This window comes from Lycium barbarum, chromosome 3 (genome assembly GCF_019175385.1).
Source record: "Lycium barbarum isolate Lr01 chromosome 3, ASM1917538v2, whole genome shotgun sequence".
Lineage (NCBI taxonomy): Eukaryota > Viridiplantae > Streptophyta > Magnoliopsida > Solanales > Solanaceae > Lycium > Lycium barbarum.
The window spans coordinates 134034758-134061235 of NC_083339.1; the positions used below are offsets into that span (position 1 = coordinate 134034758).

General features: G+C 36.0%; 2 protein-coding genes across 2 annotated transcripts; one reads left to right on the forward strand and one right to left on the reverse strand.

The window, feature by feature from the left end:
- The first annotated feature begins 304 nt into the window (after positions 1–304).
- On the forward strand, positions 305–7215 carry LOC132632689 (plasma membrane ATPase 1). Its single transcript, XM_060348729.1, has 21 exons — positions 305–569; positions 647–766; positions 1127–1225; positions 1322–1459; positions 1599–1733; positions 1822–2001; positions 2101–2307; positions 2403–2522; positions 2624–2743; positions 2826–2948; positions 3036–3140; positions 3349–3493; positions 4234–4398; positions 4512–4750; positions 4908–4940; positions 5046–5127; positions 5370–5530; positions 5912–6097; positions 6181–6363; positions 6473–6651; positions 6767–7215. Exons 1-21 carry the CDS (start codon positions 516–518, stop codon positions 6861–6863), a joined length of 2871 nt encoding a protein of 956 aa, XP_060204712.1. The 5' UTR covers positions 305–515; the 3' UTR covers positions 6864–7215.
- A 430-nt stretch (positions 7216–7645) lies between these two features.
- LOC132632690 (protein NRT1/ PTR FAMILY 2.11-like) lies at positions 7646–16788 on the reverse strand. Its single transcript, XM_060348730.1, has 4 exons — positions 16445–16788; positions 16130–16347; positions 15484–16043; positions 7646–8700 (listed from the first exon to the last, which is right to left on the reverse strand). Exons 1-4 carry the CDS (start codon positions 16566–16568, stop codon positions 7797–7799), a joined length of 1806 nt encoding a protein of 601 aa, XP_060204713.1. The 5' UTR covers positions 16569–16788; the 3' UTR covers positions 7646–7796.
- Positions 16789–26478: the final 9690 nt, after the last annotated feature.

Sequence of the window (26478 nt, forward strand, 5' to 3'; positions counted from 1 at the left end):
TTTCAATTTATGTGAGGTTGTTCAGATTTTAAGAGTTAAATAACCTTTTTATAAATCTTTTAAATATTATATTTATTGTCATTTATAATAAATAATTTTTTTTATAATTCTTTTAAATATTATATTTATTGTCATTTATTATAACTTTTATATAATTTTAAAATATATAAATTTCATTTTAAAAAATGTATAAATTTATATATGGATTCAAGATAAAAATTAAGAAATTTAACCGTCTAAAATCTTAAATACGAAACATAAAGAAAAGAAATACAGAAGAACAGATAGTATTTGTAAGTGTTTACCACTCTATCTACCTAGGATTAGTAGTTTTGGTGACACTTCGGTTTTTTATAAAATCCAACTTCTCTACTAAAAAAATCCAATCTTTTTGTTCTTGGTTCCCCTCTTTTCTGCCTAACTTTACCAAATTATGTTGCTTTAGTGAATTCTATTTATGGTGCTACTGATCTGAGACAGTGTTAACAAAGGGGAAACAACTAAGTTTAAGGAAGATGTCTGAGAAGCCTGAAGTGCTAGATGCTGTCTTAAAGGAAACTGTTGATTTGGTAATGTTTTTGAGAATTAATTTTTTTTGGGGGACTTGCTATTTTTGTTTCTTGATGTTTTTTTTTTTATTTTGCAGGAAAATATACCCATTGAGGAAGTTTTTGAGAATTTGAGATGTACCAAAGATGGACTTACTGCTACTGCTGCTCAAGAAAGGTTGGCCATTTTTGGGTACAACAAGCTTGAGGAGAAGAAGGTGTTTACTTATCCTTTGCTAACTTTTCGTCTTTTAACTGCAATTGTGCTCCAACCTTTCATTTTCTTTAGTTATTTCTCCTGAATTTTATTTGTTTGTAATGCTTTCACTGGCAAGTACTGGTCTTTTTTCCTTTGTTTTTCTGTTTGTTCATCAGTTTGTATTAGTTTCACTAAGGCTGAAAAAGAAGTGTATTGATGTCAATTTGCTCATTGATAGCTTTAGTTCCTTATATAGAAAATGGTTTTTGATTTATGGTGTTTGTTACCTACCAAAGCTGGACTGCAGTAAATGCTTACGATGTTGTTTCCTTTGCTTATTGTTAGAGGTAGGGAGTAATTCTTTATTGGTGTATTACAGGAGAGCAAATTCTTGAAATTTTTGGGTTTTATGTGGAACCCTCTCTCATGGGTTATGGAGGCTGCTGCTATCATGGCAATTGCTTTGGCAAATGGAGGAGTAAGAACTCGCATTTTGAATTACAATTCTATTCTTTTTTTTTTTTTTTTTGCTGGTTCCTGTAAACTCAGTGCAAGCACATTTGGACTCTTCTAGGGAAAGCCACCGGATTGGCAGGATTTTGTGGGTATCATCACATTGCTCATAATCAACTCAACAATTAGTTTTATCGAGGAGAACAATGCTGGAAATGCAGCAGCTGCGCTGATGGCTCGGCTTGCTCCAAAAGCCAAGGTACTAGACATAATCTCTTTCTCCTGTTTCCATTTGACTGTAAATAGACCTTGTTGTCTTACAAACAGAAATTCATGAATATATTTAGTTAGAGTTTTTGTTCTGAGTTGTTTGAATGTTTGCACCTGTCTTTGTGGAGGTTCTTCGAGATGGAAAATGGGACGAGGAAGATGCTGCTGTTCTAGTGCCTGGGGACATAATCAGTATTAAACTGGGAGATATCGTTCCAGCTGATGCTCGTCTTCTCGAGGGTGATCCGCTCAAAATTGATCAGGTGATTAAAGTTTATGATCGCATGCAGTATCTGCATTCAATCTACCTTTTTCCTGATAATGCCACTATACTTTTCTCTCAACTTGCAGTCTGCTTTGACTGGCGAATCTCTTCCTGTAACAAAAGGTCCTGGAGATGGTGTCTACTCTGGTTCCACGTGTAAGCAGGGAGAGATAGAAGCTCTTGTGATTGCTACAGGGGTTCATACATTTTTTGGGAAGGCAGCTCACCTTGTTGACAGTACAAACCAAGTGGGACACTTTCAGAAGGCAAGTAGTGTCTTTTCTCTGCTAATCCATGCAAATGATCTTGATTATCTGACTTTTATGAAATCTTACATTACAAATGATGTTTATGGTTATCGTCAGGTTTTGACTGCTATAGGAAACTTCTGCATCTGTTCAATTGCAGTAGGGATGATAATAGAGATTATTGTGATGTACCCTATCCAACACCGCAAATACCGTCCCGGGATAGACAATCTTCTTGTGCTTCTCATTGGTGGGATTCCAATTGCCATGCCAACTGTTCTCTCAGTCACGATGGCAATTGGTTCTCATCGTCTTGCTCAACAGGTTTGTTAATATTACCATCTCTTGAATTTTTGAGCTATTGTTGTGGGGCCCTTCTGCTATGTGAATGCTTATTTGATCAATTTTTAACTATACAGGGGGCCATTACGAAAAGAATGACGGCTATAGAGGAGATGGCTGGCATGGATGTTTTATGCAGTGACAAGACAGGAACCCTAACACTGAACAAGCTGAGTGTTGACAAAGCCCTTATTGAGGTGAGAATTAAAGAGTTTAGTCCAATGCGTGATTGCTCGTGTACTTATTCCACTAGTAGAGCTGTGATTTTCTTTTTGGTTTGTTCTTGTTAATTGTTCAGGTATTTGCCAAAGGTGTTGATGCAGACACTGTAGTTCTAATGGCAGCTCGAGCCTCTCGAATTGAGAACCAGGATGCGATTGATACTGCTATTGTTGGGATGTTGGCTGACCCAAAAGAGGTAACTTTTACCACTGTGTGACCTTATGATTTATGTGTGCACCCCAACCCGGAGATTGCTTTAACAGTTGCCATTAATATAGGCACGTGCTGGCATTCGTGAAATACACTTCCTTCCTTTCAATCCAACTGATAAACGAACAGCACTTACTTATCTTGATGGTGAGGGAAAAATGCATAGGGTCAGCAAAGGTGCACCGGAGCAGGTACTTTAGTTATCACACAATGCAGTCCTTCTTTGCTGTTTTACCTTTGTTTGCATGTTCTAATCCACAGCTGCAATATGTATTCAGATTCTAAATCTTGCACACAACAAGTCAGATATAGAACGTAGAGTTCATGCGGTGATTGATAAGTTTGCCGAGCGGGGCTTGCGTTCGCTTGGTGTGGCATATCAGGTACTTTCATTTTCTTTTATCATCTCCAGATCTCATCACTTCTATATATAAATTGGATAGACCAAATCCACAACTTTGGGTTATAATAACGGAATGCCTCCAGGAGAGGAGACTAGTGATCAATTCTCTTTATGCCCAAGTCCTATGCTTGCTGCGAACAAAAGGTTTTATCTATTTGATTATGCATGTTTTCCAATTTTCCATGCAGGAAGTTCCAGAGGGAAGAAAGGAGAGCGCTGGGGGTCCATGGCAGTTCATTGGTCTCCTACCTTTGTTTGATCCACCTAGGCACGACAGTGCTGAGACTATAAGGAGGGCTTTAAACCTCGGAGTAAATGTCAAAATGATCACAGGTATTATGTGGTTTCTCATATTAGACAATCTCATTCAATGTGTTGTTGGCAATTGGTATTGACGGCTATGGATTCTTACTGCCCCTCCCCTGGGGCTAGAGAGAAAGAGTTAGAGGAAATGGTGTATTATATGAGATGAGATTTCCAAGTTGTGACTAAATTAATATGGTAGTAAACTCTTATACGAATCCTTGGTTGGATAGCATGATTGACAGATTTTGATCTATAGATACTACTCCTGATTCTGCCTTGGGAAAGTTAAATGCTGACTTGCTGTCGTTTTATTTTTCTTTTTATGTTATTTTATTTTGGGTGAGGAGAGAGAACAATGAGTAAGAGTTGGATTGATAGAGTAGGCACTATTTTGTCCTGTGGCTGCTTGAAAGTGTAATGATGCTACCTGTATCTTGCCATTTCATTTTAATATGTCAATAAGAATCTCTTCAATCTCTCATTGTTGAATCTTAAACACTAATAATTTTGACCATCAACTTGTATCTTTTTATATTGCTTTCCATTGTAGAAATGCTGAGATGTAATTAATTGGAAGAGATTGTGCATATTAGTGTTGGTTGGTCACTACCCAGTGTAATCCCACAATAGTGGGGTCTGGGGAGGGTAAGATGTACGCAGCCTTACCCCTACCTGGGTAGGGAGGCTGTTTCCGATTGACCCTCGACTTAAAAAAAAAATTGCACGCTTATTTGATGCTTAATGGCTTAGCGTTTGTACTTTTATAGGGGATCAACTGGCAATTGGAAAAGAAACTGGACGCCGCCTGGGAATGGGTACAAATATGTATCCTTCATCTGCTCTATTGGGACAGACTAAGGATGAATCAATCTCTGCTTTACCAATTGATGAACTTATAGAGAAGGCTGATGGTTTTGCTGGTGTTTTCCCTGGTATTTATTTTTTGAATCACTCTTTTGCATATCTAGTTGTGCTCTTCAGTATAGAACTTTGGTTAAAAAGACGATTGGCCTTCGCTGATACCATGTCTTGGTCATTGCTATAGAGCACAAATATGAGATAGTAAAGCGCTTGCAAGCTAGGAAACATATCTGTGGTATGACTGGTGATGGAGTCAATGATGCGCCTGCTCTTAAAAAAGCTGATATCGGGATTGCTGTTGATGATGCCACTGATGCGGCTCGTAGTGCTTCTGATATTGTCCTTACTGAACCTGGTCTTAGTGTCATCATCAGTGCTGTTTTGACCAGTCGAGCAATCTTTCAAAGGATGAAAAACTACACGGTATTCTTTTTTCATTTTGGGATTGGTTCAGAAATTTAAGATAAAATTGTTAACTAAGGACAATGCCTTGAATTTTGAAATGAGTTAAATGCTCTTAATCTGTCTTTTAGCTATGATATGGATAACTCATGCGATTATGTATTTTTTGCATTGGCAGATATATGCTGTTTCCATCACAATCCGTATTGTGGTAAGTTATTTGCAACTGCTTCATTCTTTTATCTTGTCTATCTTATGTTTCAGGGTCAAATGCGTCTGTACACTTCTGACTCTTTTTGTTAATTCAATGTCACAGCTTGGTTTTATGCTTCTGGCTCTGATCTGGAAGTTTGACTTTCCCCCTTTCATGGTGCTTATCATTGCAATTCTTAATGATGGTTAGTCTTTTTACTATCAGAAATATATCTGATGCTTAAGCCTTTAAAGTTTTTGATATTGACCTCTAATATGGGGTAAGCTTAAACTGAAATATTATTAGCCTAATTTTGTTGTGGTTGTGTCTTTAACTATGTGTAGCACCTCTCTGGTTTAATATCTCATCTGTGTATCACTGTTAGTTTCTGCTCAAGTTTTTACTCAGTGTTGTGGACATCTAACTACCAAACGTTGGAAATATCAGGTACCATTATGACAATATCGAAGGATAGGGTCAAACCATCTCCTCTGCCTGATAGCTGGAAACTGGCTGAGATTTTTACTACTGGAGTTGTTCTTGGTGGCTACTTGGCAATGATGACAGTCATTTTCTTTTGGGCAGCATACAAAACAGATTTCTTCCCGGTGAGCAACCTATATCGTCTACATTAAAATTGTTGTTATGTTATGAGGGATGATGTGATTGCAGGCCTTCCTAATTGTTGACTGCTCCAAATTTAGTTACCCTTCTAATTGTTTTCGAATGGACATTTATATAGCAGATTCAAATGACCTTTCTAGTACATATGAATAGACGATATATCTTCTGTCTAATTTAATTAAGTGTATGGAGGAGAGATTCAAAGCAATATGAAGACATGCAACACACATTTACTGGCTACCTTATCTTATGAACAATTATATAAGTCTCTGTATTTGCTGTTCGGAGTATTTAGATGTTGAAGTATGGTGTTAATGTTGGCCCACTCGTAGTTTTATTTCTGACTTAATTCGGTGAATTTCTAGCGAGTATTTGGGGTATCAACACTTGAGAAAACAGCAACTGATGATTTTAGGAAGCTCGCCTCTGCAATTTACCTTCAAGTAAGCACTATCAGTCAGGCCCTGATATTTGTCACAAGATCTCGAAGTTGGTCGTTCGTGGAGCGCCCTGGGTTGTTGTTAGTGGTCGCTTTTTTGATTGCTCAACTGGTGAGCCATCTGCTGCTTATTTGTTCTCTCAAAGCTTTCTTAACTTCATGGACATCTAATATATGGGAACTAAATATGCACAGGTTGCCACTTTGATTGCTGTTTATGCGAATTGGAGCTTTGCTGCAATTGAAGGAATTGGCTGGGGTTGGGCTGGAGTTATCTGGCTTTACAATATTGTGTTCTATATCCCACTAGATATTATCAAGTTCCTCATCCGTTATGCTCTCAGTGGGAAGGCCTGGGATCTTGTTATTGAGAACAGGGTATGAACTGGGAAGAATAAAGAGATGCTTAAGAGCCATTCCTGTCTCCTATTCCTATTATTATCTTGTTGGTATTTGACGTGTCTCTTTAATTTTTATTTCTCTGCAGATTGCTTTCACCCGGAAGAAGGATTTTGGAAAAGAACAACGCGAGCTTCAATGGGCACATGCACAGCGAACCCTTCATGGGCTCCAAGTTCCAGACCCTAAAATATTTAGCGAAACTACCAATTTCAATGAGCTTAACCAGTTGGCTGAGGAAGCGAAGAAGAGAGCTGAAATTGCAAGGTCAGTTATGGCTTAACTTTTCTCTGCAGTTATTACTTTAACTTTGTTCTATTAAAATTTCTTAGCTATGCTGAGCACTTATTCTACACCTCAAAGCTGAAATTTTCAATTGCAGGCTGCGTGAGTTGCATACACTGAAAGGTCATGTTGAATCAGTGGTGAAGTTGAAGGGTCTTGACATTGAGACAATCCAGCAGGCATACACCGTTTAAAGGGAAAATCTGCTCAGGAGGTGTGTAATTGAACTGGTGTTGTGTTGGGAGTGAAAACATCAAAATGTTATAGTGAGTTACCTTTGAAACAGCATGTTCATAGTAGTGCATTATAGATTAGCAGAGTAATATTATTGATGTTCTTATTTTGCCGTTTCCTGCCTTCATGTCCCATAGCTCCTGTAGATGTTGTAGTGACCCAGAATGATGAACATCAAGTGATGCCAGTATTTGTTGTCTATATTCGTAAAAGTTTTTTTCTAATTATATTTTGTTGTTTCGCATCCACTATATGCTGTACTTGTTTCCCTTCGTTTCTTGGCTTCATATAATAAGCAGAGCATTGTGTCCACTTCTTTTGTTGGCTTTCATTCTTCAGCTTGATAGGTTCTTGGCTAAGTTCTGTTTTCCTTCTCCTTTTTCCTCTTCTTTTTAGTTTTCGCTTAACTTTATTATATGCCCTTAGCCTGTTCCGTTTCTGGAAATCACAGGGGTAGATGCACTGATTTCGTGAGATGAGTTGCTTTCACTCTCTAAGTTAAGAAAATACGTTTGGCTGTTCGAGCCAAGAGAATGTATATGTAAAGTTTTCCATTGAAACTAAAAGTGAAAGTTTTTTTTTTTGTAATTATCAAGCTAGTTGAGGAAAGAAATAAAATTAGTCCACCCTGCAGCTTGACTTGAGTTGTCCATTGAGAAATTCTTTCATAAATAGTTTATCAATTGGAGAATCCAAAGAGGCTGTGGCTAAAAGCTACTACTATTACTATGACAATAAGCTCTTCCACACGCTTCCTCCCATTTAAATTTTATTAGAAGTGATATTAATGGAGGCTATTTTGTTCTTAGCTTTTCTATTACAACTTTCAACCCAAATGGCTGTTAACAATTGGTATAACATGCTATTCAGCTGGTTTTATCCTTAAATTTATGTCATACGAAGTGTTTCTCAACGTTTTTCCTTTCCATTTCCAATGTAATGCTGCTGGTGTCATCACTTCCCTTGTACTTGTACCACCTAGCACATATTATGAAGTAAACAACATTAAGGATCCCCAATGCTGCAATCAAGAAATAGAAGTAATCCAATTTCCCCTTGTTAAGGTCTTCCGGTAGCCAGTTACCGGTTTTCGCCTTTCCTGTTGTGTGGTGCACTATAGAGATCAAGAAACTATTCAAGTAACTGGAAGCAGCCATTCCCAAGAACAAGAAAGCCCCCGCGATACTTCTCATATTTTCTGGAAACTGCTTGTAGTAGAATTCCACTTGTCCAATGGCACAAAATGCCTCTGCAAGTCCTGCTAAGGATAGCTGAGGAACCAACCATAGAGCTGACATGGAAGAAACCAATCCTCTTTCTGAATGTAGCCCTAATGCTGGATTTGTGAAAACCAGTTTTCTCCTTCGTTCCTCGATGAATGCAGATACGAGGGATGATAGAACAGTTAGGAATATACCAAATCCCATTCTTTGAAGGATAGTTATGCCACCTTCTTTTCCAGTGATTCTTCGGAGTAATGGGACGACGATACGGTCATATATGGGTATCCAAAGAGTGAGACTTAACATGGAGAAAATAGTGTAAGTTGCGGCTGGAATTTGGAAGTTGCTGTTGCCAAGGTGTCTGTTTGATTGAAGGGCTTGGTAGACAACAAATTGTTGCTGCTGAATTATTGCAATATGGTATACAATTGCTGCAGCCCAAATAGGAATTATCCTTACAACACATTTAGCTTCTTGCACTTGCTGCATACTGCATAGGTTCCATGGATTGGCTGCTGATCCATCTGATTTTATTTGGTCTTCTGGTGTCACTATTGCAGCCTTGTCAAGAAACCTTAAAACACAGAAAAATTAATTGGTTAAGATCACAATATAGACACAAAAAGTACACAATCTACCATTAGAGATCAAGTTACGTCAACTAATGTGGCTTTTCTAAATAACTACATGTGCTTTGAGAGTTTTGAGTAAATTGATGGTTTTATGAGTATGTTTGTCCATTAAGTTACTTGGGCACCAATATACTTGGCCACCAAGCTGTTATCTTAAATGGCTTGGCCATCAAGCATATATTTTTCCTTATAAATAGTGGCCATATGTAGAATTGAAATAAACAATAGTTTCTCCCTATATACTTCTCTCTGGTGTATTTACTTTATAGTTTTTATTTTATAACACGTTATCAGCACGAGACTGCCATTTTGAGTATTTACTTTAAAAGATTATTACTTATCTTACTACTTGTCAAAGGGTCAAGTATTTTCATTATAATGAGTAGCATAAAGGTTTTCTAGCAACTATTATACGTACCAATTCTTGTTAATCATGGAAATTGTATTACTAGAAATTACCGTAAGTAGTATATGTCCTATGTACATGTGATTATTTCCTTGCAATAGTTGGTTAACATTATGAAATTCCAAGGCTCAGAATCCAACGTACCAAGGAAGTCATTGATCTATACGTAAGGTTGTAGTGATGCAGGTAAGTCTCTGTATTATTTTAAATTCATTTTGGAAGGCTTTGTTATGGCTTATGATAAAGATGGCCTCACAAGGAGTATATATGGCTATCACGAGTTTGCTACTAATTGTACAACTCGTTGAGTTCGTTTGATCCATGGGAACCTAATTAGCTCTGGATTATTTATGCCTTAAATTTATTCCTGGAGAACAATAATGTAAAGAGTCATTATGATGTTAATTTCATATCCCTTAATGGGTAAATGAGAGTTTGCAAGAAATATATGATCACCGGAAGTGATAATATTTTCTATGTATTGTTGTGGCTACAATTGATGATGTGTTTAGAGGAAAATTCTCTACATCATATGAATGCCTCGATTTGCTCCTTAAGTGGCAATATCTTAAAAGAGGTTCTAAGCTATCACGATTTGATATGCTTAAGACACGTTCAAATGATTGTGTTCTATTCTTGAAGAATGAGAACTTTTGATAAAAGCTAAAAATATAGATCCATTCCCTGAAGTGAATGTGATAATATTTAGTAAAGCTTATAACTTCCATTCCCTGAATAGAAGAATGAGAACTTTTGATAAAAGCTAAAAATATAGATCCATTCCTTGAAGTAAATGTGATAATATTTAGTAAAGCTTATAACTACGACGTATGTTTGGTTGTGAAGTTATCACGACTCATTTCCAGAAGAGGTAGAATAATTGAGAAGAAAATATTCTGAATATTGTATCTTTACTCTCGAAGTACTAAACTTTGAACCCTACTCCCGAAGTAGTAGAACTTTGAACTCTACTCCCGAAGTAGTAAACTTTGAGCTCTACTCCCGAAATAGTAAGACTATGAAATCAACTCCCGGAGTAGTAAAAGCTAACTTTACTCCCGAAGCAGTAAAACTTTAAACTTCACTCCTGAAGCAGGAAGAACTGGTACAATATCTGAGAAATATTCTAAAGCAATGTCTTCTTGTGCCCGAGCAAAATAATGAGCTACTGATTAACGTCGTATTGCAAGCACATTTGAATAATCAGGTTTCAAGTGAATGAGAAATACCACGACATATCTCCTAGAGAGATAAAATAACAAAGGATATACACATTATTTTTGTGGTATGAAATTAAGGCATTGCAACACGTACTTGTCGTACGTAGAACATCTAGAATAATTTTATTAAAGTATCATTCTGAGGCAAAAGGGAGCAAAATAGAATACTTTCTATTATAACCACATTGATACATTATGGTTAGTTGTTATTGATTTTCTTGAAGGAATAAACACTAAATGTATCTCTTCCTGAAGGATGTGATTACTATGTGGTTGCCGCTTTTGATACAAAATATTCAAATCTTAATGGTTAATCTCCTTGAAGGAGATATTTGAAATACAAAAGTTTGGAGCTTGACGTTTACTTTCATAATTTACAGTTTAAAATTGTCTTTAAAGTTCCATTTGATTACTGTTTTTCTTCATAACACCAGTAGTGTCTAGCCAAATTTTCTTTCGATATCAGAAGTATCTAAAAAAATATTTGGAAGTGGAAACTAATGATCAAGGGCTCCAGAAGAGCTAATTGTTTATCTATAAGTATCATGACACTAGCAGTGTTCAAATAGTATCTGATTATAAATTAAAGTCTCTCGAAGAGGATATATATGAAGCATCAGTTGTCCTAGATCGTAATCAGTACGATCGGAACACAAATTATAGTAAACTTGAAGTTTACTAGCAATAAAATTGGTTATTATATTGAGACTACAAATGATTGGAATATTGAATATCTTTAAGTTACTACGGGTAAGAAATACGTATATGAAACGTTACTCGAGCATGATAGATCACATGTCACAATAAACCAGAAGTTTATGACAGAAAATCTCATGCAATAATAAACCAGAAGTTTACTAAAATAAATAACACTCGTCATGGTAAACTTGAAGTTTACGGGTACATATAATTTTATCAGTTGACAAGACCATTTTAGTCGTCCTGATTTAAATCTAATGTGCTAATTGAGTATTCAAAATATATTAAAGAACTAGAAGATTCTTCAAGAATTTGATTGTGTTGCTTGTTCTCATGATAAGTTGATTACATCAGCTAATATTGGGACTGAATCCCTAAAATTCTAGAAAATATAAAAGGTGAATATGGGCCCCTTCACCTGCGATGTGATGTCTTAAATAGATGTATCTATGAGACGGTCACATGTACGTTTATTGTCAACTGATAGTTTGACATTTACGAAGTTGCTTGCTCAAAATAATTAAGTTGGAAGGACAATTTTCATATTATGTAATCAAGACAATTCATCTTGATAATGCTGACTTATATGTAAGCTGGTTTGGCATTGGATGCCTCCATAATATAGCTAAACCATTGCTTATGAGAACAGAGCTTCAAATGTTGGTCTGAGATATGATATATTGCATACAACGACACTTGTCTGCTTCAGACCAATAAATTATGATAAATTCTCCCCTCATAATTGGTTCAGAATCAGGAACTAGATATTTCCATCTTATAGCTTTTGATGTGCGGTATATGATTAATTGATATACCATGATACACACAGATGGATTTCCTAAAGAAAATGAGGCTATGTGTTAGTTTTTCTAACATAAGGGGGAGATAATATGAAGCTAAGAAATATGTTGTGAATTATCATCAGTATGATCCTCGATAATTCAAGTCAAATGCTGGAAGCATTTGCTGACCCGACTATTTCATATTTCATTTGCAAAATGCTCCTAATGTCCTTGAAGGACAAAGTCTACAACATGCATGGAGCATGGTAGACCAATCGGTTCCAAATGTAATAACCCTTGAAAAAGGGAAGAGCAAATGATCATAATAAGGAGGCAATGTGCTCTCGAAGAGCTTACGACATAACACTTCATGAAACCTTAGAGAGGTTCAGGTACCTGAAAATAATGAAGTGATGAGATCTCAGTAAGTTATGTCGAATTGCGAACCGATTCAAAATGATATCTTGTGGCCGATATTTTTGATACAATATAGCACCCAATATTGTATAAGATTATGAGGATCTAAAATATGTCTCTTAAAGCATGCTGACGTAGAAATAATTATCAAGTAAAATAATGCACTTGGTAAACGTAAAATTTATTGGACCAGCAGTCCAAACATCAAAAGATGTCACACTATTTATATCGATTGATGCTGTCACAGCATATATGGCTTACTTGATGAAATTTATATTAAAATTTCTGAATGATTTAAAATGCCTGAAGCAATTAGTTCAAAGTCTCGGGAGATGTTTCAATCAGATTACAAAGATCATTATATGGTTTAAAACAATCAGGGCGCATGTGGTATAATCGCCTCAGTGAGTACTTGATAAATGAAGGTTATATAAATGATGTCATTTGTCCATGTGTTTTTATTAAGAAAACAAAATCAGAGTTTGTTATACTTTTGTTTATGTTGATGACATAAACCTAATTGGAACTCCAAAAGAGCTCCAAAAGGCGATTGAATATTTAAAGAAAGAATTTGAGATGAAAGATCTCGGAAAAACAAAACTTTGTCTTGGTTTGCAGGTTAAACATTTAGCAGACAGGATCTTTATCCATCAATCTGCTTATACCGAAAAAGTTTTAAAACAATTTTACATGGACAATGCGCATTCTTTAAGTACTGCAATGGTTGTTCGCTCACTTGAAGTAAGTAAAGATCCGTTCCGATTTCAGGAAGAAAATGAAGAGCTTCTTGGTCCTGAAGTACCTTATCTTAGTGCAATTGGTGTACCTATGTATCTTGCTAACACTACAAGCCCTGACATAGCATTCTCTGTTAATTTGCTAGCAAGATATAGCTCTTCTCCTACACGAAGACTTTGGAACGAAGTTAAGCATATATTGCGATATCTGAAGAGAACTAGCGATATGGGTCTGTTTTATACTAACAATGGTAGTACAGATCTTCTTGGTTATGCAGATGCAGGTTATTTATCTGATCCACATAAAGCTCGATCTCAAGCAGGCTATCTACTTACATGCAGAGGTACTGCTATATCATGGCGATCTATAAAGCATTCCATTGTTGCTACTTATTTGAATCATGCTGAGATAATAGTTATTCATGAAGCAAGTAGAGAATGTGTGTGGTTCAGATCAGCGATACATTTCATCAGAGAAAGATGTGGCTTGAAGTGTGACACAAAAATACCCACAGTATTAAATGAAGACAATGCTGCATGCATAACTTAATTAAAGGAAGGCTTCATAAAAGGAGGTAGAACGAAGCACATTTCACGAAAGTTATTCTTCACACATGATCTCCAGAAGAAAGGTGATATTGATGTGCAACAAATCCGTTCAAGTGACAATCCTGCAGATTTGTTCACCAATCTTTGCCAACTTCAACTCTTGAGAAGATGATATTCAAGATTGGAATGCGAAGACTCCGACATGTGAATTTTGGTCTTCGTCAGGGGGAGTAAATACACGTTGTACTCTTTTTTCCTTAACCATGATTTTGTCCTATTAGATTTTTCCTAGTAAGGTTTTTAATGAGGCAACTCTCAAAGCGTATTACTAGATATGTGTACTCTTTTTCCTTTATTAGGACTTTTTCCTAGAGGGTTTTTCTAATAAGGTTTTAACGAGACACATCATCTAATTAATGAACATCCAAGGGGGAGTGTTATGAGTATGTTTGTCCATTAAGTTACTTGGGTACCAATATACTTGGCCACCAAGACTACGTGACCCCGAAGCTATTATCTTAAATGGCTTGGCCATCAAGCATATATTTTTCCTTATAAATAGTGGTCATATGTAGAATTGAAATATACAATCAGTTTCTCCCTATATACTTCTCTGGTGTATTTACTTTATAGTCTTTATTTTATAAGAGATGGACCAATTTCCTAAAAGACAACTTTCCTCCTAGTGCTTGTACCCAATATCATGAAATATCTTTTAGGCTATGGTCCTTTTTTCTTTTCTGATCTGACACCTGTAAATACAGGGCCCTACCATGTGATGCGTATTGGTTAAGTGACTCTGAGAGTCACAAGATTCTGTTTTAGTTTTGTAGTTAACCCTATGTGAATAATGGATAGTTGAGAAATTGGCACCAACACTACATCATGGTTTTCACACTGAGTCAGCTAAATGGGGATGATAAAGCATCGGAATTTTCACATATTTTGCTGATGACATAATTGATCAAGGCCATTTCTGATGACTGTCTTCGAGAGAGGATAATATAATTTAACCAATTTAATAATATTTCAGTGCCAAATTGAAAGAGATTAAAGTATTCTGTATATGAAAAAGTTGTGGTTTGATGACAAATGATTCTGGTAACTCGTATAAAATGGAACATGAAACTATCTAAAGAAATCAGGTTTAACTAAATGCTGATAACCCATGCTTTTCTGCATTCCATCCTAACATACTAACAGGAAAAAATAAAGTTATTAAACCTCAAAATAAATAAATATATATAGTCGTTATGTTCAATTTTCAGGCCAAGGTCACAGCCTTAAAGGGGATAGGTATATCTAAGATAATCTTAACTGCACTGATACAAATAATTAATCAGACTAGAGTGTCGGTGTCATTTGGCTAGGTATCTGAACCAAATCCATAAGTTTAGTACTAGTAATTAAACTAATGGAGACATACAACAGTCACTATTAAGAGTAGTCATACCTAATGAATACCTAATAAACATGCAATATGCAAAGTACTAACAAGTGACCTGTCGAATATTCAAGACATACTTCATGAGGAATGCCTCTCTGTATCAATCCAATGAGAAATCAAGATGCTGAATCAAATTAATTAACTTGAGGATATAATGTAATGCTCCCTCTGTCACAATCCATGTGATACGTTTCGTTTCTGAGATTCAAACTGCATGAACTTTGACTAACATTTTAAGATGTATTTTTTTCATCAAATTGATATGAGAAAAGTTGCGACTTATAGTACTTTCCATGTAGTTTTCAAATGTATAAATTTTAATATTAAAATATTGAGTTAATCTAATCCAATTTAACTTCAAAGTTTAGTCGAATTGACTCAAGGAAAGTGAAAAGTATCACGTATATTGGGACATAGAGAGTAATAAAATAATATTAAATTTATAATAGATTTGCTCCTATCTGTTACCTGAATTGATGAGTGTAAGGAAGCTTGGAATTGATAGACTTGCGAGGAGTATAATTGAACAGAGATTTCCATGGTTGCTCTGGCAATTTTAGCCTTCTTTTCTTGATAGAAACCACAAGAACCTGGGCTACACTTGTCAATGGGCTGCCCTCTGGTTTCACTTTGACATAAATTTTAGTGCCCCCAAAGAAGAGGAAACATGAAATCAACATGAAGATTGCAGGAATGGCTAATCCTATGGACCAGCTAATGTCGGATTGCACGTAAACCACGAGTGTAACAGACACCATTTGAGCAAATGTTAAGGTGAAAAAGTACCAGTTGAAGAAACTATTAATACCCCTTTTGCCAGATTCTGTCTTGGGATTGAATTGGTCTGCACCAAAAGCTAAGTTACATGGCCTAATCCCAGCTGCACCTATGATCAGTAGCCCAAATCCACTCAACAAGAATGCCATTTGCCACCCTGTTGGTCCTATGCATTGGCTGATATCTTTCGAATCACAGTGAGGAGGATGTAGCTTCTTGAATACTGCTGTTAATGCTATCACAAACAGCCCCTTCAAACAAGAAACAAGTGTATCAGTACTTCAAGATTAATATTTTCTTCCTTCAAAATTTCAAGAAGTGGTGGTATAATTAGTACCAGAAATGAAGTAATGGATGAAAATCCCAGTGTTTTGTAACGACCAAAGTAAGTATCAGAGAGGAAAGCTCCAAGCAAAGTGGCAAAATTGGTGGTTCCATTAAAGACATTGATCAGAGTTGTGGCGGAGATGTGGCTCATGTTGAAAACTGATGTGAGATAAATCAACAGGTTGGAAAGTGTGCCAATTGCTCCAAGTTTTTCAAAGGTTTCATTTCCTGCAAACAACATATGAAGCAACTCATTATCAATTGTTAACTTTGTTTAATGTAGTAACTCACTAACCAAGATAAGAAACAAGCAAAGTTTGCTTACCTATAATAAATGGCATGGCCTTCACTCCTCTGTAGTTAATTTCAGGCTCTTTCTCACTATCATCATCTCTAAAACTTGTTGTTTTCTCATTATTTTCCATGGCGTCTATCTTATTGCTACTCATTTTCACTCCCTCCCTGCTACTTTATATAGTCCTCGGGAAGCTGAAATGTAGCATAAAGTAGCAGCAGATGTGGATAAATAAAAAAGGGAATATTCTATTTAACTAACCACAACTCTAATTTGTTTCTAATACTTCCTTCAGATCTAGCTTTAAAGGCACTCAATGTGTCATATACTGCAAAAGCCTGTTTCTTTTTTTTTTATAGTAACTCATGGACGTAAGGGTGAAACTTGTGGGTTTGTACATAGCACCATAAATCCTAATAAAATAAGTAACAACTATTGTAACTTCCACTAATGATAGATGTATAGTTTAAAGTAATTCAAAGACGTGTAGTCAACCGCAGTGATGTTCTAAAAATAAGGAAAGAAGTGGGGACGATCAGTACCGACGGATACACACTTCATTAAGGGATCTCATCCAACATATTTCTATTCAATTTTGTTTTTTTATGTGTAAATAATTTTTTTTTTCGAAAAGCAAGATGTATATGTATCATTGGTCGATACTACTTAAAAATAAGTTGAATACATCAACTCCTTAAATTGTAAGTAAATGTTATTTATAAACTCAACCAATGCATGACATGTTTCGTTGAGCATCTGAACACATGATAATTGATAAAGGGTTTATATTAGATACTTTCGACTCATATTTTGAAAAAGTTTCTGCATGTGTTCACAAGAATTCATTATGTAAATAAGCTAATACAAAAAATGTGTTTTCTCCTTTAATTATAAACATTAACATCAATTGGGACATGTATGAGGTTTTACAGCTTATTGAGATTAATGCGTATAATTTAAAAAAAGTGACATATTTTAAGTGGTGAACTTATCTACGTAATGGGCATTTGAGAACACCCGCAATTTGTTGCTCCCAAACGCACACGCAAGTATACGTGGTCGTACAAGTAATATAGACTGTTAAGTCCAGATATCGATCCCACAGAGACTTAGATTCTACTGTTAAACTAATTCAAATTCGAATGAAACTATTCAAGAAAGTGAAAATCAAGATGTTTGTTGTACTAAACTAAAACTGAAAAGTAAACAATTTGTGATGGGTGTTTTTGTGACTGGGACTATCTTGACAAAGATTGTAAGAATTTTCAGATGAGAGAAAGATCTAGGGTTATGGCTTTCGACAATCCAGTTGATCTTCAGACAATTGCACCTATTTTATTTCCGGGGTTACTAGTTGACGGGTTGATTATGCTTTATGATATTCTCTCGAACTACTCACAAGCCTGTAGATGTTACCTTAATGCCTATATCTCTATGGTCATCAGATGTAACAAGAACGCCTTTATTCCACCGTATTCAACTAAGTAGGGCTAACGGGTATATCTCTATCCTCAGTAGCAAAACGATTAAATCGAACAAACTCTATTTATTCTTATTACGTACGTGAATTCCCTTTCTCAAGTTCAATCCACGCACCACAGATAGTGTCTAACTATTGGCCAGATAATCAAACAATTAAAACCAAGAATAAATAAGCAACCCACAATATGGAAAATCAATAGATAATAATTGTCATCACATCAACTTTCAAGTCTTTCGCCACAACCCTAGAATTAGGAGATTAGCTACTCATGGTTCGATCATAGACAAAAGAAGCCATGAATAAACTAGGGTTGAAAAAGATGAAAAATAAAATAACTTAGAGAGAGAAAAAGGAGAACGGTGGCTTACAAATCCTTGAATAATCCCAGAATACCGTTCTCAACTATAAAAACGTCTATATATAGGCTAGGGTAAAACTAATAAATAAAGAGTCCAAATCCTAGTCTAATCGGGAAAACATTCGCAGGATCCCGCTTTCCTTCCGCGATGCGGAAGGATCGCGCAATGATCTGCATGCGGATTGATCACGGAATCTGATGACTGAGTTTCTTTGTTCCGCTTTCTTCACGCGATGCAGATCGATGGCCTGATCTTCTGGAGCCTCTCGCGATCCTTCCGCGATGCGGAAGGAAAGCGAGGTCCTTTCAGTGGTTAACTCTTCTTTTTCTTCTTTGTTCGTCCTTTGCGGTCATCGACTCGTTGCCTCAGCCAATCGACATCTGCTACGACTTCCCATCATTTCAAGCACATTCTCCATCGTTTGTCGTCATCGTACCTATACACATGAAAATGTAACGACATAAGTTCAAATACGACGGTTACTTCATGAATTAGGCGATAAAAGTCGTAATAAGAAGTTATAATACGACACAAAACATGATATTTGTGCCAAATATCACAATTTTTTTTTCTTCAAAATTTTAAGTTGAAAATATATAATAGAAATACTTTATCACATGTTCAGATACTCAATAGAAACATGTCGTAATTTGAGTGTCCAAATTAAAATGTACTGATAAGTTTAAGGAGATGTCGTTGTATTGTGCCTAAAAATAAATTAACCCAAAATCAATTACAAGAAGCAAGACTTTAAAACCATTAGCATTCTAAATTCAACAATTCAGTAAGTCGAATCGTGATAATAAATCGACACTGCTGACATAATATCTTGTGTAATCCAGTGTGAACGGAAGAAAAATGATCTTGTGCGTGAAGTGATCGAGAGTTCATAATTTGTTTCAGACTATGACAGACAAAAGGGCTGGAAATCACTATGTGGCAACTATTTCTGGTATCACTAGAGGAGAGCGTTAATTGCTCCAAGAGCAAACGCCAAAATTTGCAAAGTTTAACCTACTACCTTTTTTTTGCGTCTGTTCGTTTTTTTTCATCTAGACAAGTCTTGGATACATGTCGATAGGGTTCTTCCTTTTTTTAAAAAAGTACGTGTAAGTTTGTAGTTGCAATTTTGTCTCTTTTACATTTAAGGATTTAACTTATACAAACTGATAATGTGAAAAGATTCTTAAAGCGTTAGTGTATTTTTAATCTAGTATAGCAAGTCGGTATCATCATAACATTTTTAGGTGACCAAGTTAAAATTATTATAGAGATGAACTAGAGAGTTACTTATTGTTGTAGGTATAACGTAAAATATAGTTCCACGCCACTTCGGAAGTTAAACTATGTTTATTTTGCTTCTTTTATTAAGAGGTTTATGTTGGTGTGAACTCCCAAAATTAACTTACGTGTTTACTCAAAATATCACTGTGACTGAGTATGGACATTTACGTAGAGAGACAAGAAAGTGCATGTGGGTTATAGTTTATACCCACTGATTTAATATAATATACATTTGTAGGTACAAACCATTTGATTATTCTTGGGAGAATAGTAGAAGTTCCATTCATTCAATTAAATAGAGTCCAGTATTTAGTCAACTAAACTGAAAATTGCAAGTAGCACCTTTGATATTCCAAGTAGCAAAGCCAAAAATTGTGGTCCCAATTTGAGATATGTCAGGTTATATCCCAAATTGTTCTAGAACGAAAATTATTCTTTATATTTTTTTAGCACAACCTTTAAACATATTGAGGTCAGTATAATTTAAAAAGCATGCTTTTCTTTTCTTCTACATAAGTTCAAATTCAAGTACCCTGTGAACAAATTAAGCAAAAATATGAACACTAGAATGAAATAACCCTTCATTATTATGAAGTCGCGGATGTTTTAGTTTGCCATACAGCCATAACACGATGGGATCTTTATGCAAATAGCTAGTAGGATTCACTGTTTACTTTTTCTAGTCGATATACATAGATTATACATTCATTATACACATTATATACATATTATACGTGGATATATGCATATATTTTACATTGGTCAGCTATGTTTCGTTTAAGCAATTGGGTAAGCCGATACTTAGGTTAATTCTTCATCATATCATACATTAGGTTAATTCTTCATCATATCATACATAATACATAAAATATGCATATAAAATATTGAAGAATAACAAAAGGGCTGATTAAGTAGGCATTTGGCCATAAGAATTATTCACTTTATTCCGGATTTTTTTTCACTTTTCAGTTTGGCCATAAGAATTCCAAATACAACTTGAAGTTGTATTCCAGAATTCCAAAAACAATAAAAACTTGTTTTTCAAAAAATTCCACTTTTTTCACAACCAAAACAACAACATTTCAACAAAAACTAATTTTTCAAACGTGAGTTCTCTCTCTCTTTGGCGATCGGCGCACGTTAGTCAAACGTACGCCGCTGGTGGCTGCCATGGCCAGAGGACGAGGAAAAGGCCCAGGTCGGCTCCGGAAAGAGCCTATCATCGTGTTTGGGAGCTCGGTGGGAGCTCAAGTGCAAGTGGACACTGTGCAGAAGGGTAGACAAACTGCTCAGATGGAGAACAACGATGGGCAAACAATAGATCTGGCAACCTCCTCTTCGGGACTGAGTGGGATCTCGACGAGGCTAAACCTTACCCCTTCACTAACTTCTACTACTAATATGCCTAGCCATTCTCCTGGGTGTATAAACCCTAGCCTCACTAATATGGTGAATAACCCAGATCCGACTGAAACAAAAATGCAACAAGAAGAGATAATCCAGGAGGGTCACGATGATACTCTGAAGCCAATAGCTACTTGGAATACTCTATTTGCAAAAAGTCGAGCAACAGCTAATGGTATGTCACTTAGTTATATCCCGCCTCAATTAATTGATGGACAACTGGTGGCTCAGCTGGATAAAGGGGAAGTAGATAAAGAAACAGAGAAGTGGAAAAATGCCCTTATTGCATATTTTATTGGGGAAATACCGGGGTACAATGCAATGAGGAGATACATCACCCAGCATTGGAATGGAGTAGGAGAACCAGAGTTATTCTATCATGAGGATGGGTACTATGTCATCAAATTTCACACTGAAGATGATAGGAATGAGGTACTCTACTCTGGACCCTATACCATTAACAATCGTCCTATAATCCTTAAACCTTGGTCCATGGATTTCGACTTCAATGCTGAATTCCCTACACAAATCCCTTTATGGGTGAAGTTCCCTCACTTAACTATGTCATACTGGGGCAAGGACTCACTTAGCAGAGTAGCTAGCTTGATTAGAGTTCCAATTTATGCGGACGAGTGCACAACAAAACAGACCCGTATCACCTATGCTCGAATGTTGATTGAAGTGAATATTACTCAAACTCTCCCGGATGAGGTTATAGTCCTGGGACCAGCAGGTGAGAAGTATAAACAAGCAATGACATACGATTGGAGGCCAAGTTTTTGTGCATCGTGTCAAGTGGTTGGTCACCAATGCCCTCCTAAGGAGAAACAGCAACCTAAAGTGCCTAAAGTGCAGCCTAAACCAAGGCAGGTCCTAAGGAAAATCGGGCAGGAGTGGAAGGGTAAAGATATAGTTCAAATGGCTCCTGGTAATTGGAACAGCTCCAATACCAGTTCAGGTGACTAGAACATTGCTAATCAAGGGCAAGCTAATGCAAGCAAGCAACAACCTAGTGTGGGAACTCAGCAGCCTACTGTCCAGCAGCAAAAAGAGTGTACTAACCAGCAAAAAAAGTGTACTGACCAGCAGAAGACTCAAGCCCAACCTACTGGGATTAATGACAAAAGGGATCAGCCAGGACCTACACTTTGTTATACCCTATTTTAACCTAAGTCAAAATAGTTTACAACATCCCGCTAGTTCCGAGGTTAATTAAAGTTAAGAGTCGCCACCTAATTATTTAAGGTGAATTAGGACACCTAAGTTTAATTAAAGTAATTATCTAAAGTTATTTTAAAGTCTACGAAACCAAAAGATTCTAAGTACGGGTTCAACTAACCTAGAGGGAAGGTATTAGGCATCCTCTAAATTCCATTAATAATGGTTAATCCGACCGAACTCAAATTTAATTAGGCTAAAAATATGCAAATATGTTATCTTAGATATTTGGAAAATAATTGGTAAATATTGCTAAAGTTATAAATAGAAATATAAATATGCCTCTTAAAAATAGGACTTGTAATAAAAATATAATAATTAAAAGAGTTTAATTATACATAAAAGAGTTTAGTTATAAACTGAAAGAGCGCAGGATATGTAGCGTTTTAAACATAGTTGGAAATAACTCAAAAAGGGGAAGTTTTGACTGATTTTGTTTTAAGAGTACGGATAAGATAGGATTTTTCTTTTTCCTTTTTATTAAGTTTACTAACTATGCCTAGCTAAAAATGTACGTGTTTGATTTAAACTCGAAGAGTTGTTTAAAAAATGTATTTGAGTTCATGTTTGTATATCAGTAATACCTTGAGATTCCCAATATAGTAGGAATGAAAATATAATTAAAGATATATGTGTTCATGATTTCACGCCCTTGAAAATCAATTGTTTTAATTATAGATAAATATTATAAGTACTATAGATAATTTAATAAAAAGAAGAAAATGGAACTATGGAATTAAATATTAGTTCTTCCTACCCATTTACTAAAATTAAACCACTAGTTCTACTAAGGTTCATTCTAGCTAAGAAACCCAAAACAAAGTAAAATGTTAGTTGCATAATACAAGTTAGACACACAAAGTAAAATAAAAGGGAGGGAGGCAAATATAATTAATGGGCTCAGCCCATTTGTAGAACTGCTGCTGCGCCACTGTTGGCTATTGGGCTTTGGGTCCAGAAAGTCTTTTTTTTTTTTTTTTATATATATATATATATATATATATATATATATATATATATATTTTGTTGCTGCAGGCTGATCGGACATGAGAGGAGGATTTTGTTGGGCTTTCAGCCCAACACCGAATGCGGGAGGTGTGAATGATGGGGTAGATGCACATTCCAAGCTTTTGCGGGATGACGTCGAGTCTTAAAGTAAGACTCTTCGACTCCGATGTACATGCAAAGAAAAGATAAAGATTAGTGACAAGAAAATTTACCCGAGGATGTTCATGGTTCTAAATTCACGCATAACATGAATGAACACACAGTTACTGATTTATTTTCAGTTAATTCACGTGACACAAAAATGGTATATCTATCTCATACTGAGTATACCTATTTTCTATATACTTATGAGTGTACAGAAATGTGTATACCCCGTATATCATCGGGCAGTCTTTAGAGAACATCAAAGAGTAAAGGGAAGAAACAACTAAATGAATCATGCTAAGAGGGAATTGACACCTAGAAACCACATATAAACGGTACCACAAACAAGGCATACAAGACAAGTATACACAGCATACTAGTACATACCTAGATCAGCTCATAACAGTGGCTTTCACTAATCACATTTAGATAGTATGCAAAGCTAACAGGATCCATATCGTATATAGAGGTAGGCATAAATGGTCATAGCACTGATCCTTTTTGTTTATTATCAAAACACATCAAATACATAAAATTAACAGTAGGCCTTACGGATTCCATCTTATACTCCTAAATCTTTCACGGGACAGTTTGGGGGACAGAAGACGGTGATTCAATACTCCGTGACATATTTATCAAGTATAACGATTTGTTAGCCGCTTAATAATTTGCAAATAACAGGGGACTACTTCAGTTAACGTAGTGACAGCTTCCCGAACAAACAAGAAGAGGAAGGAGACTTTCAACAAATGCAGCGGAAGTCATTTCATGTATACAGGACATTGTGAAAATTCAAGATAACAGTGAATATATCTAAAGAGGCAGCAACCGAGGAACGCTAAGCAAAATAACATAACCGACAAAACAACGCGTCACACTTTAGTATTCCTCAGTCTAGATAGCTACTATGTCTTCATATATACATGCTGGATCCTTTAACAATTAGGCGAATATATTATACTCATCTACCAGTGAGCAGACATGCTAAGGAACACGCAACAAATTGATTTTGGCAAAACAGGGGCATTTAAGGGCATTTGCAAACTCGGATCATTTCCAAAATGTGGTAAAAAAACAGAGAGAAAGAAAAGGAAACAAACTGAAGAGGACAGGTTTAAGCCAAAACAAGAATGTAAAAACTAAAAATGCATATGCATCCGAAGATTTGATCATATTATCTAACAGCCCATACTTTGAGTGTCTTCTTAAACTAAATCGTTTTTTGAACCGATAGAAAGAATACTAAAAGCTGCAAATGATTCATATTTCTCAATTCGCACACCAAATCTGCGTAATACTAAGATGCTTATAGAATCAAATCAATCAAACCATGTTGAACTTTAAACAAGTAGCAAACACGAATCCTATCAAGACTAGATTCACTAACGACTGAACACACATAAACAAACTAACTGACTTAAACGACAGACATGGATGAACACATAAACATTTACCAATTTATCAAAACTGAAATTAAACTAGATATGGAAGGATTGTTTACCTTCTGTTAGTACAGTGAACGGGGTGCGAGGTTCGGATCTGTACTCGACACGACGAACCCCAAACTCGAAGAATCTTGCGAATTTAAAAACCCGACAAAAACCAGAATACCTCTTTTTTAAGAAATGTAGCTTGATTTTCAAACAGTTTCAAGTGAAGGTGAAGGCTCAACGAGAATTTTCTGATGAAACCAAAAAATAGACGTCAGTAACCTTTCCGAATACTAAGAATGGGTTCCCTCTTTCTTGATGAATCAAACCAGATAAAACAGAGAGTAAGGATTTTTTTTTCCGGCTGAGCTCTTAACATGATATTTATAGGTGAAGTGAGTACTAGGGTTCACGATTTGGGCGGGGTTTTGAAATGATATATCCGTTTGAATTTTGAACAAATCTCTGTTTCGTATCAATTGATTTTCAGAATTCGTCTTCTTGTGTTGACTCAGTCGTTGAAGACAGGAGGGAAGTGAATCTTGTATAGAAATGGCAAGGCACAAATCTGCCATGGCCGAAAGTAAAGCTTCTCTTGTTTGGAAGAGGAAAGGAGAGAGGGCAGGGAAAGGACAGAGCGTATTTGCACGAAAATAGGTCTGTTTTTTGATCTGCTATTGTTGAGAAAAGCTGATTTTGGCTTGAAAGGGGAGAGGAGAAGGAAGAGCGTGGGGGGTGCGGCTGAAGGGGTTAGGTTTTTGGTGATGAAAGAGTTTAGGGTTTTAATTTATGTAGTGGGCCGGGTCGGGTAAGATGGAAGAAATGGGCTGGACCGGGCAATTATTTGGTTGGGCCGGGTAGGGATAAAATATGGACTGATTTAGTTTTAATCAGGTGGGCTGGTCTGTTAGGCCATGTATTTGTATTTTGGGCCGTTAATTTGGCTGAAATTGTTGATCCTTCCTCCTCTATTTAACTATTCTTGGGCTTCTAACTAGTATTAGGTGAAGATAATTAATAATTAATATGTAGAAAAATAAGGATTTAACAAAGTGTTGTCTTGTAATTAATTTAACGAGTTCACCCGAAACTGAAACGATGACGAACCATTTAAAATTTGTGATAAAGTAATGCCAGTGTTGATAGTGAAAATAGTGAAAATGAAAGTAACGATATTAATGGTGGTAGCAATAAAAATAATAGTGGAAATAAAGTGTTTAGCTTGTCAATACATTTAGAAGCTCCAGAAAATAAATTAAAATAAAGGAGGGACAAAATTGGGTGTCAACACACTTGACTTGACAAATTTTCCTGAACTAGGAACAGCTGCTGCCAAGAAGAAAAATGGTGGAGTACAATGCGATTCAAGTGGGAATTCCCAGTCCCCTCCAAGCAAAGGGGGTACCTCTAAATCCAATTAATGTATTGGCTTGTATGGAATATTAGAGGTTTGAATATAAGGCACAAGCAAAAAGAGCTTAAGATTTATCTTAGGTCCAAACAAATAAAGCTTGTAGGCCTCGTAGAAACTAGAGTAAAAGAGCACAAAGCAACAAAAGTGGTAGCAAATGTGTTTCCGGGGTGGAACTTCCTAAACAACTACGCCGAAGCACCGAATGGCAGAACTTGAATTGTGTGGGATCCTAATGTCTATAAGGTGGCGTTTATTTGCTCTTCCTCGCAACTAATCCATTTCCACATTGCAGATTATAAAGGGGAACTGAACTGCCTGAT

What these genes read in the sequence shown, in the direction of transcription:
- LOC132632690 (XM_060348730.1), bottom strand. Translation starts at nt 16,568, where the DNA reads ATGAGTAGCAATAAGATAGACGCCATGGAAAATAATGAGAAAACAACA. An exon ending in CATCCATTACTTCATTTCTG is followed by an intron (nt 16,044 to 16,129) that starts GTACTAATTATA and finishes TCTTGTTTGAAG; the next exon opens with GGGCTGTTTGTGATAGCATT. An exon ending in CCTTACACTCATCAATTCAG is followed by an intron (nt 8,701 to 15,483) that starts GTAACAGATAGG and finishes CTGTGTTTTAAG; the next exon opens with GTTTCTTGACAAGGCTGCAA.
- LOC132632689 (XM_060348729.1), top strand. Translation starts at nt 516, where the DNA reads ATGTCTGAGAAGCCTGAAGTGCTAGATGCTGTCTTAAAGGAAACTGTT. An exon ending in TTGCTTTGGCAAATGGAGGA is followed by an intron (nt 1,226 to 1,321) that starts GTAAGAACTCGC and finishes GGACTCTTCTAG; the next exon opens with GGAAAGCCACCGGATTGGCA. An exon ending in ACAAAACAGATTTCTTCCCG is followed by an intron (nt 5,531 to 5,911) that starts GTGAGCAACCTA and finishes GTGAATTTCTAG; the next exon opens with CGAGTATTTGGGGTATCAAC.